Source organism: Terrapene carolina, unplaced genomic scaffold, assembly GCF_002925995.2.
Source record: "Terrapene carolina triunguis isolate 2854851 unplaced genomic scaffold, T_m_triunguis-2.0 Scaffold96, whole genome shotgun sequence".
Lineage (NCBI taxonomy): Eukaryota > Metazoa > Chordata > Testudines > Emydidae > Terrapene > Terrapene triunguis.
The window spans coordinates 73,607,691-73,621,903 of record NW_020664447.1 but is presented as its reverse complement, the minus strand read 5'-3'; the positions used below and the strand labels follow the sequence as shown (position 1 = coordinate 73,621,903).

Below are 14,213 nucleotides of genomic sequence, written 5' to 3'. Positions count from 1 at the left end.
TGGGTGGCCTTGGTGTACACCTTCACTCCAGCTGGCCAGCTTCATGGGTTAGTACACAGGAGCAGTGGAGTCAAGGCAACAAGGGAATCCAATCCAGCTCTTCACAACAAAAGACCCTTAAAAATTGCTTAAGTGTTCCTGAAGTCATTCTACAGTCTACGAAGCAAATTAGGTGCAGACCCTAGAGTACAGCTGGGGAAGAGGCAGGGGCAGCGGGCCTACCCTCAAGACACAACCTACAGCCAAAGGGAAAACGGGCTTCTAGCCTTCCACCAAAAGGCCAGACCTATCGCCTGAGACGGGAGAGTGATAGCTAGCCTCCCTTGTAGGCACTGAGCTACCTATCTGCTTGCACTGGGGGGTAAGCGAAGAGGAAAAAGACTTTCTGACCCTTAAAAAAGGTTTGATTCAGAGATGAGTGAAAGTTCAAGATAGCTCTTTTATGTCTGAACCATTTCACCCATTTCTAATTACAACCCCAATAAGCTGCTTCAGCATGACCTATCCATAATAGTCACTTACATGCAGCCAGAGCAAAGCTTGCTCCTGCACAGAGGAAGGATAGCCCGTGAATCGACAACTAATGAAGCCAAACATCTCCTCCATGGAAAAAGGCAGTGGGCAAAGCTCAATATCAAACATTTTGCTGCAAAGAAGAATAAAGATATATGATCACTGGTTTGCTGTTCTGTGCAGTACGTAGTAGACTGTATCTGGACAATTAATAGAATACCAATCACAACTAAATAATACTAACATCTCACTAGTGTATCACTTGCATGCTCATTTTGCATCACACAGGGAGTGTGTCACCTGCAATTGTCATTCTGACTCCTGGGAGTCATTCCTGAGTTTGGTGGGTCTGTCACGCGTCATAACAATTCAAATTAAATTTCAAAGTGTGTTCAGCCAGGCTATGCAGATGGATTGGAGAGATCAGTGAACAGAAATATTTTCATCTGTTAGTGATGACTTTCTCTACCCCCAACACACAGAAATATTTCTCTCTTTACATTTCCCCCACCAAAATGCATTTCATACTGGAGACAGGCCTCAGCCACTGAGGATCAACTGTAAGTTTAAGAGGCACTGTGTAGCTGCACTGTCCAAGAACGCATGAAACAGGGCATTGGGATTCTGAGAGCACACACCCTGGCTTCCCCTTTGCTCCAGAGGGGAAGTAATTTGCTAGACCAGTAGCAGACTAATCCGCTGCTGTGCCAGCTCAGCTGTGCCCACTCCCCACCCCTGACCCACCTGTAAGGGAGGAGTAACACTTCCCTGGAGGCTGCTCTCTCCATTGTGCCTGAACCCCCTGGACGTGTTGTCCACTCAGGGCAAAGGTCAATCTAGCCCTACTTTTGGATCCGGATGCAGATCCAGTGATACTGTGGAATTTGGATCAAATGTTCCAGTTAAGGTCCATCTTTAATTTATTAATGATGCAGCTGCATCTAGTCACTGTCTCTTATATTGCATATAAACAAAGCAGTTCTGAAAGGCATTTTTATTCAACGTCACCAATATCTTGTGCTAAAACCCTTGTTAATTAATATACTCACCATTGTTACAGCTCAAGTACCCATTTACCTACCTTAGTACTTCTCTGAACTCTTTCAGTTGATTATCAGGCACTTCTGTTCTAATGGCTTCCAGCCATTCTGGCATAATACATTCCCACACAGGCTGGTTTATTACATTGTATGGAATCAGGCAGAGGATGCGACTCAGACCTTCCTTTAATTGTGTCACAGTGCTACAGGATTTGTCCCAGTATCCACCAACCTGAGGGCATTTCCAGGAATAGTGTTTATTAGCTGCTATTATAATTCTTGCATTTGTTATTTGTATAGCATCATATATTTGCATGGCACCTTACAGACATTAAATCATGATGATTGATCAATAGTATAGTTCAGTGCATATTTCAGATTCAACCATGGGGACTGCATTTTTTTTTTCATATGATCCAGGGGCAACTGAAGTGCAGCTGAAGATTTAAATAGAGTTCTCCCTGGCCCAATGACTACTTAAGTATTTATCCACAGTAGAGAAAGACTGTAGTCCAGTGGTTAGGGTAGCCAGCTGGAAGGTGGAAGACACCAGGTCAAGTCCACCTGTTTTAGTCACTCTTTCATTATTTATCCAAAGTGGAACAGCTTCAACAGGAACATAAAAACATAAGAATGGCCATACTGGGTCAGACCAAAGGTCCATCCAGACAGTATCCTGTCTACCGACAGTGACCAATGCCAGGTGCCCCAGAGGGAGTGAACCTAACAGGTAATGATCAAGTGATCTCTCTCCTGCCATCCATCTCCACCCTCTGACAAACAGCGTCTAGGGACACCATTCCTTATCCATCCTGGCTAATAGCCATTAATGGACTTAACCTCCATGAATTTATCTAGTTCTCTTTTAAACTCTGTTATAGTCCTAGCCTTCACAACCTCCTCAGGCAAGGAGTTCCACAGGTTGACTGTGCGCTGTGTGAAGAAGAACTTCCTTTTATTTGTGTCAAACCTGCTTCCCATTAATTTCATTTGGTGGCCCCGAGTTCTTATATTATTAGAACAAGTACATAACTTTTCCTTATTCATTTTCTCCACACCACTCATGATTTTATATACCTCTATCATATCCCCCCTTAGTCTCCTCTTTTCCAAGCTGAAGAGTCCTAGCCTCTTTAATCTCTCCTCATATGGGACCCGTTCCAAACCCCTAATCATTTTAGTTCCCCTTCTCTGAACCTTTTCTAATGCGAGTATATCTTTTTTGAGATATACAGGAGAGAGTGAGGGAGCCCCACATCAGAATATCCCTTAGCTCAGTGGATAGAGCCCTCTTCTGGGTGGTGGGAAACCACACTTCAAATCCCTTCTCCCCCATTGGCAGAGATGAGGACTTGAACCTGGGTCTCCCACATCACAAGTGAGTGCGCTAACCACTGGGCTAAAAGATATAGGGCTGGTAGTGGTACCACCACCACCACCAATGGCATAGGTGCCTAATTTCAGGAGTGTTCACAGTTGAGAAAAGCAAGCAGAGATAGGTGCCTATTTTGGGGAGTGGGATGGGGCTTAGCACAGGCCTGTCTTGTTGGCACCTCCCATTGGCTAGCTGGCTTCCTGCCTAGCATACTGGGGGCTTTTGTTTTATTTCATTCTAAGGTGCCTGCCTCTGCACATTCATTGTATAGGAGTTTAGGTGCCTAACTCAGGCATTGAGTACCACAGTGATTTTCTAGGTGCTTAAAAGTTAGGTGTTGTGACACTTAGCATAACCATACCTAACTTCTTTTCTGCATCCAGCCCTCCAGAGATAAGGAAGAGGCCCAGGGAAAGGCAGCAAGGTGCAGGAAGGAACCACACCTTGGCTGATGTTTAGAGGGTCCCTGAGCTGGAACCTGGAGTAGAGGGTGGGCTCAGGTTCCTCATTAGCCACTGAGGGACTGGCAGCTGGGGCAGTGAATGGGAGGATTACCTAAAACTGCTGGTGAGCAGGGACTTTGGTACACAACCTTGGAAGGGAGGAACATTGAATGACCTGGCTGGAGGGCTGACTCATGAAGAGGCAGCAGCAGCTCCTGGGGTGAGAGAAGGGTTGCAGACCAAGAGCAAGAGACAGAGAGATGGAATGCAACCACAAGAAGGACCTTGGTTATGTTAAGCTAATTCCCAGAATGGCCAGGAGGAGGTGCCATCCTGTGGTGAATAGAGCACCCTGTCTCAGAGAGTTAGGTGCCGAAATACCCTTATGGATCTGGGCTTGTATGCGTTGATCTGAGGGCAGAATTTGTTCCTTAAAGTTTCGTAAATATACCACAGTACGACTTCAAGCTTTATGGCTTTTATAAAACCTCCAGACAAAAATACAGAAAATATTCTTACCCTGGCAAACTCCATTGGTTTAGGAAGTAGGCACATAACCATGACATCAAATCGAACATCACAAACTGTCTTCAGCCACTTGGTGACAAACTGAGGTTTGAGCTTTTCCACCAGGCTACCAACTTCATCATCCATCATATAAGCTGTGGAATGAAACCACTGGAAAACCATACTAACCAGGCGAGCTAAGCTCTCTGTTGGAGTATTCTCACTGGGAGTACAAAGGCTCACCTGGAAGACAGCAAAAACAAACCTAATTTTCAATTTATCCCAAGATACTGTGGTAACTGCTGGTGGGGAGGGGACTGTACCATTTTCTATAAGATTCTTCATCTTCTCTGAGATTCCACTCTGCATCTTGATAATGGGGTAATGGAGCTACTTGTTTCTCAGTATTTGTATGAATACAGCTCAGGTGTGTATTAACTGAAAAGCATTATCATCTGACAGTCTCTTTGAAATGAATTGCTGATCTCTGTCCAGTTCCTAATGGAAAAGAGTTCACTTCATGCTAACTGGCATCATTGCTGTCAGTCTCTGAGAGGCCTAGGATTGCACAGGTGTTCAGCAAAATCACTGATTTTTCACTCTGCCATCTAGAGATGTTCCCTCAAGGTCAGAGATGAGGCACATTGACAGAACAGAGCAGGTAAGCTTGTACTGCTGTTGCCCATATGCTACACCTCCTGTGAATATAAAGCGACCTTCAGCTTTCAAGAAAACTGTTTTAAGCACCATAGATGGACACAACAACATACAAAACAAGATTGGAATCTCTGCCCCTAAGTGCTTACACTCGAAGTTTAGACATGGAGATATTAGGAGGGTGAAGACAGTAAACTCACATGATCATTTGAGTCAGTAGTGCAAACCCCTCCTAACTCTCAGACCTGCCAACATTTGTAAACAGAAAGCAGTAGGTTCTCATTTACATATATTTGCATAAATGTTTCTGCCTTCCTACACCATACCCTAACACCACACCCCAGAGCCCTAGCTCCCCTCCCCTTTCCTCAGCCTTCTGGAAGAGGCCTTGTAAATGGGTGCTGGCCCTTTAAGGCCCGAGGAGGTAGTCACTCCATTCCATGTGACCTGGGAAGTAAATGAAGCAGTTATTGGGGGAGAGGAAGATGGTCCCGGGGAGTAGCTGGTGTTGGGGACAGTGATAGTACAGGGCCATCCCAGACCAGTGCTCCTTTAAGGGCCTGAGATCAGGAGCCTTGTAGATTGGCTGGAGCAAGACTCCCTGCAGCCCCCAAGTTTCATTCTGAATTGCAGGTTTTAATCAAACCAAAATTCAAAGTGAAACTCAATCAAAATCTGTTTCACCTGGTTCCAGATTAAAAAAAAAAAAAAAAAAACTTTAAAGTACAAATGCCCCATTACTTTGATCCAGATACACTTGGCTTTGGGGGGTTTATCAGCACAGATTCAAGCAAACAATGCATGAACTTTCGCAAACCTTGAATTAACATGGGCTGAATTTCAAATTTGTAATAAACAAAACTCTCAAGTGGATGAGTTTAATATGGACTGCGAGGGTGTGTTGCAAACATTCACAGAGCTTTATTTGGCAGAAGCAGGGCAGAGGCTGGAAAGCATCTTTTCAAGACTTGAAACAGATTTAAAAGTGAGTGGGGATGGTGAAAAAGAAAAACAATTAATTTGGGAAATGTGTAGTGGTAATAAATAAATTAATAGAGATATCCTATCTCCTAGAACTGGAAGGGACCTTGAAAGGTCATTGAGTCCAGCCCCCTGCCTTTACTAGCAGGACCAAGTACTAATTTTGCCCCAGATCCTTAAGTGGCCCCCTGGGTTTAGCAGGCCAATGCTCAAACCACTGAGCTATCCCTCCCCCCATAAATTGCAAGACATCAAGCAATGGTGAAGTAATGAAAACCAAATGGTATCTAAAATTATATGCATCTTGTGCTTCCGCACTCTGGTGTACACGGAAGTGCTCCTGTTATGTTTGTCACTAAAACTACTACTGAATTTCTGGAAACTAAACTTAAGGAAAAACCTTCTTACACAGGGAGAAGAGAATGTGAACAGTGCTGGGAGCACTTAAATAATAACATCCATGTCTGAAACAGAAGAAAGGGGCAGAAAGCAGAAAGAGTGAAAACAGATTTCTACTAGCAAGACAAACTCCTCTTGTTATCCAGTCATGCAAATTATGAGAAAAGAACTAATGAGCCTAAAGTATTTGCTTATTATAAAGATAACAAATCTGTGGTACGGCATCCTTCAGAATGAAAGGAGCAATAATACCATAGTAACAAATTCGTTGTCTGGGATGTGTCAGCAGAAACACAAAAGTTCTTGAAGACAGTGGAAAGCACTAGAGACTGAACTCTTATAAACTAGTTATGCACACTAGAAAAAAAAAAGAATACCTTTGCCTTTACCTAGAAATAGTGTAAAACATATCAATGTAGAATAGTTACAAAGATACGGTATGTAACATCATATAGAGGCGCACTTGTAGTCCAATGATTACAGCAAGTAACTCAATCAGGGAATCTGGATTCTCCTCCCAGCTCTGCCTTGTGGCCTGAGAGCTTGTCTGTATTATAAAAATGGCACCAATTTAACTAGATCAATCCTGTCCTGGTAAATGACTGAATTAAGCTAAATTAATTTAAGAGTGAGGTCAATGATAGGACAGATGACCCTGCAGAAAGAGGGGAGAGGGAGAAACAGCAAGGAACACTTACTAAGAACCAGATTCCAAACTGGCTCAGGATGCGCTGGTCATGCTTGTCATCATCTTTGTTATCAAAGTCAGTGTTGTCCAAGGAATGATGGGAAGAGGAGAGGCCCATCTGCCTCCTGCGGTTGAGTTCATACTCCCTCTGCTCAGCATGGAACTCTGCTTCCTTCAGCAAGCTGCAAAAACAAGGTGAATGTGGCCTGGAATTCAGCCTTTCTGCACTGGAAGTAGATAGCTGGTCAGTGACTATTACAAGTTAAAGCACTAGATTTCATTCATCTCCCTGTGCACAATGTCCTTGAAGGGTAAAAAAACATAATGAAATAAGATAAAGTCCCAACTTTCAAGGTCAAATTCTGACACTCAGACACGTGTACAAGTCCCTCGGCCAGATTCTCATCTTTGCTACACCAGAATGATTTCAGTGCAGTCACTGTAGTTTACGCTGGTGAAACTAGGATCACAACCTGGCCCTGGGACATAGGATTTGCAAGTACAGGTGTGAGGGTCAGGATCTGACCCTGTGTTTGTTTGTTTGCCTCATTACCTGATCACAGCTTCCACAGTACAAACTAGTTCCTCAGCCCCACACTCCCGCGTATTGATTGGGGGAGGAGATGTCTGATAAAGGTGGGTCTCTGCTGCTGCCCCAACTTCACTGCTGTGATGGTTCGAATGGCATCTTTTGCAGTAGCGCACTGGCCTGTTACCATGGCGGCCACAGCAGCCTGCTGAGAAGCAGGTGACGACAGCCCTTCTGACATGTGAGCTACAGTTCTGGAAACAAACAGAGTTTATCATGCCACATGTGGCAGTAAGTGGAACTGAAAACGAGAATGAAAATCAACATAACAGAGCTAGCTAATATGTTGGCATTTTTTAAAATTCACTAGAGATGGGTCCAAAACATGCCCCTGGAGCCAAGCATTACCAAACTTCAAGGAAAGATACATGTAGACCTAGACCTGAATGTCATGGATAGTCTCCTTTCTCTGGAATGGGCCAAATCAATGCCTCAGCCAACAACCTCAACTTTCTGGCTTGGGCCAATCTCTAAAGGTAATGACAGCATCTAATTTTCAGTTCACCTATACCCAATTTATTTCTAAGCACACACACACTCTGATTCAGAGCATTCCCCTCATTCCTCATAGCAGTGTGATTCTTATAAACAAACTAGAAATACAGAAAGGAAAAGGAGTTCACTTTGTTGAATATTTAATACTTGTGTCCTGCAAAATTCTCTCACTCCCTAATTATAGCTCAGAATTTTTGAAAGTTACACATAACAGGGCCAGATCCTTAGCTGGTTTAAATCCATGTAGCTTCATTGATTTCAGTGGAGATATGCCAATTTACACCAACTCATTCGGGGTAACTCAAAATTTCAGAAATATAAATTAACTTCAACTGAGCTATGCCAGTCTATACCAGCTAAGATTTTGGCTCAATGTATAAGCTTTTTCTAGCACATGAGACCTTGAACATGTCTATCCATACTTATTAAATTATTATTAAGAAAATGTTGCTAGTATGTTTTGCAAGTAGATTGGTTTGTCAGTACTCTGTGTAGGGTCCAATACTGAAGACTGAGTTGGTCTTTACCTAAGCCAAAATCCACTGACTATAATGGGAGTTGTGCATAATTAAGGACTAATCCAGTACTTCAGTATTGTGGCCCAGAATATATAAAATGCTTGGATTTTAAATTAATAGTTCATACTCTCCACTTTATAAGTAGTTGTAGCGGGGTGGTCACCCCGCTCCTGCCCGGAGGGGTTAAAAACAGCCCAGGAGAGGGCTGTAGCTGGAGACAAGCAGCCCAGGCTGATTGGAGAAGCAGCCTCAACTGTGGCCACGCTCCAATCAGGGCCCAGCTGGCCCTTATAAGAGGGCAGTGGGCAGGGCCAGCTTTAGGCCAATTCAACTAATTCCCCTGAATCGGGCCCCGCGCCCAAGCCCCGGTACGGCATACTGGCAAGAGCCGGTGCGCCGTACCGGGGTGGCCCGGCTTCCCCAGGGGGCAATTTAAAGGGCCTGGGGCTCCCAGCAGGGGCTGGAGCCCCGTCGCTTCCCCAGGGCTCCCTCAGCTATTTAAAGGGCCGGGGTGGTAGAAGCAGGGGAGCCCCAGGCCCTTTAGATAGCCCCCAGAGCCCTGGGGTAGTGGGGGGTTCCGGGGGCTATTTAAAGGGCCGGGGCTCCAGCTGCCTCTGCTGCATCCCCTGCCCGCAGTCAGCCCATCTCCAGCCAGCCCCTGCTGCACCCCCTGCCCTGCCTCCAGCCCTGCACCCCCTGCCCTGCCCACAGCCAGCCCTGCACCCCCTGCCCACAGCCAGCCCCTGCCGCACCCTCTGCCCTGTCTCCAGCCAACCCTTGCCGCACTCCCCTGTGGCCCTGCCTGAAGCCAGCCAGCCCCACATCGCCCCCTGCCCGCACCAGCCCCGCACCCCTGCCCTGCCTGCAGCCAGCCCCGTACCCCCTGCCCGGTCTCCAGCCAACCCCTGCCGCACCCCCTGCCTGAAGCCAACCAGTCCCGCACTCCTCTGTCTCCAACCCTGCCAACCCCTGCCGCACCCCCCTGCGGCCCTGCCTGAAGCCAGCCAGCCAGCCCACTCCACACACCCCTGTCTCCAGCCAGCCCCGCAACCCTTGCCCTGCCTGCAGTCAGACCCTACCTCCAGCCAGCCCCATGTCCAGTGGTGCCCTGCAGTTCCCAGGGCAGTAACCCTGCACACCTGCTTCAATGAGGGGGGCAGGGAGCAGCTGGGACCCACACATGTACACACCACTAGGGTGACCAGACAGCAAGTGTGAAAAATTGTGACAGGCGGTGGGGGGGGTAATAGGATCCTATATAAGAAAAAGACCCAAAAATCGGGACTGTCCCTATAAAATTGGGACATCTGGTCACACTAGCACACCCCCAGGGAGTGGCGGGGACCCACACATGTGAAACTGAGCTCATTAATAACTGATCAACAGCATATATGACACAATGTACATAATATATAATTTTATTATTTATATAGTTATGGAAAGTAAATAATACATGGAAGAAATGAAAGGCCTTTTTTTTTACCTTTTTTTTTGGTTAGTCATCCCTGCCGGGGCCCCACCGAAAATGTTCGAATTGGGCCCCGCACTTCCTAAAGCTGGCCCTGGCAGTGGGCTGGGAGCAGGAGATACTCTCTCTCTAGCCTTTGAGAGGGAGGGGCCTGGCTGCTGGGGAGTGTACCTGAGGTGGAGCAGGGCTGGGGGAAGGCCAGAGGAGCTCCGACCTGGAAACCCCCCAGGCTGCAGGCCCAGAGTAAGGCCGAATAGGTACTGGGGCTGCAGGGGGCAGTAGGCAGAGGCAGCAGGTCCAAACCCCCCTTGCCTGTGATGAGTGGCTTATATACTGCAGTCTGCCCCAGTGAACAGGGGCTAGATGGGGACTGGGCAGTAGCCATATACTGAGGTGAGGCGGGGGTGGGGGTTCCCCGGGGAGGAGAGACCCAGAGACTGAGGGGTGTACTGGTGGAGGTGGGGGTTCCCTGGGGAGGGGAGACCCAGAGACTGAGGGGTGTACTGCCAGGGGGCAGCACCCTGGCGTGCAAGGGGCACCGGGTCCGGGAGGGACACGGGGGCCTAGCAAAAGCGGGACACTGGCCTGCGGAGGGCGCTCTGATGGCTGGAAATCTAATTCCCAGAAGATACCAGCAGGAGGCGCCACAAGGGTGAGTCCCGCACGGTTACAGTAGTATTATACACAGACTGGTAAGATCAATTGCACAATAAGACTGCTTTGTTAAGCTATCATTTTAATGGAAACCTCTCAAAATCAAAAGTCAAACTGCAGCAATCTGAGCCAAAACAAATCTCACTGCTAAATCACCTTCATTTTCCCTTAACAAATGTAGCAATGGATACATTATGAAAAAACTTCAGATGGCAAAAAATATATCACACAGTAATGGGATGAAGTTACGCACAAACACACCAAATCATGCCCCATCACAGAAACAACTTAGTCTTACCTTCTTCTGACATATAGCAGAAATTTCAGCTGTAAGGGGAAGGTATACAAAATATCAACACAGTACTATCACTTTTCTCCCTTACCATGGCAATCATGGGAGAAACATATCTGTAAAAAGAGCCTCCAGAGTTTGACTTGACTTTCCAAATATTATCCTTTTCCTCCAGCTATATGGTAGGTTTCCCTACTTGTATCTGGAACACATCAGATGATTGATGTCAACTGTACCCAGCCAATGGGCCGAATTCTATAGGCGAAAATTCCAGTGAAATTAATGGAAGCTTTGTCTGCCTAGGGACTGCAAAGTCAGGCACTGTAATTTGAAGGAAAGTTCTTCATAATTACATTCACTTTCTATACTAGCAGAATTTAAACCAGTGCCCCTTTCTCTCCACCAGCAAGTCATAATAAACGCCTGGGTACAAGGGCTGATAAAATGCAGACCACTGAAATCTAAATGTGAGCCACAACTGCTTTTCTCTCCTGCATGGATTGTCATCCCCCAGAGTGCAGTACTTCAGCCCCAGTGCCAGGCTGTTTGGGTCAAGTTAGGTCGCTGCATGCTGTAAACTATAGGATATGCAAGAGATGAGAGCTGGTAGGTCCTGAAGTAGGCAAAGCAAGGACTGCTCATGCATGCCAACTCTTGTGAATTGATGGTGAGAGTTGCGATTTCTGAATAAAATTAAGCCTCACTCATGATCTTGCAAGAGAACTCTCAAAGTCAGGATTTTTTTTTTTGTCAGCCATGGCACAAATCATGTGTTTCCAGTCAAACAGGAGATACCCCATCCTAAACAAAGGAAGGTGTTTTCTCCATCCGGCAGTTAATTCCACAGTACTTGGACAATGAGAATTCATTTACATATCAGGTAAGCAGAGCTATCAAACTAACAAGAGACAGTTGGCTGGCTACACCCCAGCAGGGGAGAGAAACTTCATCTGATAGAAGGAGGAGGGCCAAACCTCAAATAAGCATCAACTGAAAAAAAATCCTGACATTTGAGAGTTCTAAAAGTGAGGTTTAATTTTACTTAGAAATCGTGTCAGTCACCCCAGGCACAGCCGTGGCTCCAGCTGTCAGCCCTGGGTGGCTGGTCCCCTGCCAGCTAGGAAGTGGAAGAGGGGACCCCACTGCAGCCCCCCAGGTCTGGGGAGGGTGAAGAACCTTAAGGAGCAGAGGTGAAGCTGGAGGCTGCAGAGGGGGCTGAAGTGAGGAGGGTGAGGGCTGATGGTGGGTTCTGAGCAGATGGGGTGAGTGCTGGGAGGATGAACTGAGGGCGGTGGGGGTGGACGGGGTAGGGGGCTGAATTGCTGGGGTGGTGATGATGGGGGCTGGGAGACTGAACTGAGTGGGGGTTTGTACTGAGGAGGTTTGGAGGGGGGGGGAAGAACTGATGGGGGACTGGGATACAGGATTAATTGTTGGGCAGGAGAAGGGCAGATGTGGGGGTGAGAGCTCCTGCAGCAGGGGCCAAAAATCACCTTATCCATTACATGTGGAGAGTGGGCAACACTGTTACATGCACACCCCCTGGGAATGAACAAGGGGAGTTCAGAAATAAAGAGACTGGCCTAAAAAAGTATAATCTTTTTTTAAATGTCATGATTTTGGGGCAAATGATTTTTGGGAGTCTGACTCATGATTTTTGATCTCTTGAAGTTGGCAATACTGACTGCTGCACTGGAGAGAAGGGATCAAATGGGGCCCACCCAGAGCCACCCTTCCCCCAGCATGCCTCTTCACCCAGAGCTGTGCAGGGAGACCACTCCACCTAGGTCCCAATGCCCTCAGTGTGATGACTCCGATCCCCCACACCATGTGGGCTTGGGAGAAGACAGAAAGGAGGCAGGAGCCAGCCAGAGACTGCAGCTGATGGGAGCAGAAGCAGCCAAAGCAGGGTCCTTTGTATGTCTAGGCATTCAGAGAACTTTCTAGTTTTGTCTGGACCTTCTCTGCCCTGTGCTGACTGGCTGTTTGCTCCACCCCCTCCACCTCCCTCTCCTTCACATTCTCTTCACCTCAGCTTCACTCCACCCCTGCACCTCTTACCCTCTTCTCCCCTGCCCCACCCATGCTTTCCCTTCCCTTTTCTTTCCATTTAGCTGATCCCCTCCCAAGTAAATCCACACGCACCCCAAATGGCAGAATTAACATGTTTGCTGCCATCACAGTGTTCATTCTGCTTGTGTGTTCTACTCCTTCCCTCAGCCTCTGTCTGTCTTGTCTATTTAGATTGGATGCTCTTTGGGGCAGGGACCATCTGCTAGTCTGTTTGTACAGCACCTAGCATAATAGGGCCTCACTCTTGGTTTGCCCTTACGGACTACCATAATAAACATAATTAATAACAATAATAACTAGGAATGTTTGCACACTACTCTGAAGATGCTAAGGAGCATTTAAGTGTAAACAATTATTATTTTCTAGGATTCTGTGTGGTTTTCTTGAAAGTATAATACAAATACCTCAGATAACAGAGGAAAATAAACAAACGTATGACTGTAGAGTCACAATTACTTGTTGTTCATCCTTAAAGTATATCTTACCTTGTGGCAGGAGAACATCAACCAACCATTCACTGTGGTCCCTAAAATAATTCAAATATTTAATTAACATCCCTTTTTATTTTATTTTTGCACAAACGAAATGTCAGTGATTTACACTGTTCTGAAAAAGCTTTTCTGTAAATAGCACATCATAAATAGAAAGCTGTTTTAAATCAGTTCTCTTTGTTATGCCCTATTGATTGCAAATTACCACTGTGCTGCTATTTGTCCATGTTCAAGGTTTTCAGATATTACTTTGAAGACATTAATTTAGCAATTTAGAAAATACAATGTATTCTGTATATCCTGAGATTAAAAACTGATGGTGAACAGTGTTAGACAAACATGAAAAAAAGAAAAGTACCTGTTCCATACACTGTATATCTGTTTAGAAGCCATGGCTGCAATTAAATTTGATTACTTTTCCCTGCAGCTTTAAATCAAGGATAACTTCAAAACCAAGGTGACTTCTGTGAAATTTAATTACTTTTCCCTGCAGCTGCTATGATACAGAGGTGTCTGTTAAACAAGGGCTAAAAATAAATATGCACAGCTTCTGAACTAAGCAGAACTTCATTCATTTGCACTAATGATTGGGAGACACATTGCAAATTAGTGGATTTTGTAAATTAACAAGTTTCCAAACAAAACTTAAAATGTGAGGATAATTCATGTCAGAATGTATTTCTGCATGTACTTCACAAGTGTGATCTAGTTTTAACTCCTTATGCAGTTGCTTCATGGAGTACACTAGAGAACGTTGTGAAGTACATTTTCCATAAAAGTAATGATGCCTCAGCAAGGGAGACCTCATTACAGTGCTCTTAACGGTAAGGAGAGGGGAGAGACATTGTTCTTGTGCAAAAAGGGTGTAGATTCATAACAAAAATCATATAATTCACAAATCTTATCTTTAAGACTCACTAATGTGCAAACTAAAAGCAAATGCTGTTCACTTTGGGCCGGACTCTGCTACAATTACTCGTACCAGGTAGCAGCTTACTTTACAGGTGGCTCTATTAACTTCAGTTGGATT

At 45.8% G+C, this 14,213-nt stretch overlaps 1 protein-coding gene across 4 annotated transcripts in view; it reads right to left on the bottom strand.

Annotated features, from left to right (window-relative positions):
- The window catches only part of UNC79 (unc-79 homolog, NALCN channel complex subunit), a 139,209-nt gene that overhangs the window by 100,402 nt on the left and 24,594 nt on the right, over positions 1-14,213 (bottom strand). For all 4 annotated transcript variants that reach the window (XM_026651282.2, XM_026651283.2, XM_026651284.2 and 1 more), the window contains exons 10-16: positions 13,178-13,218; positions 10,626-10,654; positions 7,157-7,386; positions 6,614-6,785; positions 3,891-4,121; positions 1,595-1,785; positions 523-646 (exon numbers count right to left, since the gene is read on the bottom strand). In XM_026651282.2, the coding sequence (XP_026507067.1) occupies positions 523-646; positions 1,595-1,785; positions 3,891-4,121; positions 6,614-6,785; positions 7,157-7,386; positions 10,626-10,654; positions 13,178-13,218 (1,018 nt within the window). The remainder of the gene's footprint in view (positions 1-522; positions 647-1,594; positions 1,786-3,890; positions 4,122-6,613; positions 6,786-7,156; positions 7,387-10,625; positions 10,655-13,177; positions 13,219-14,213) is intronic.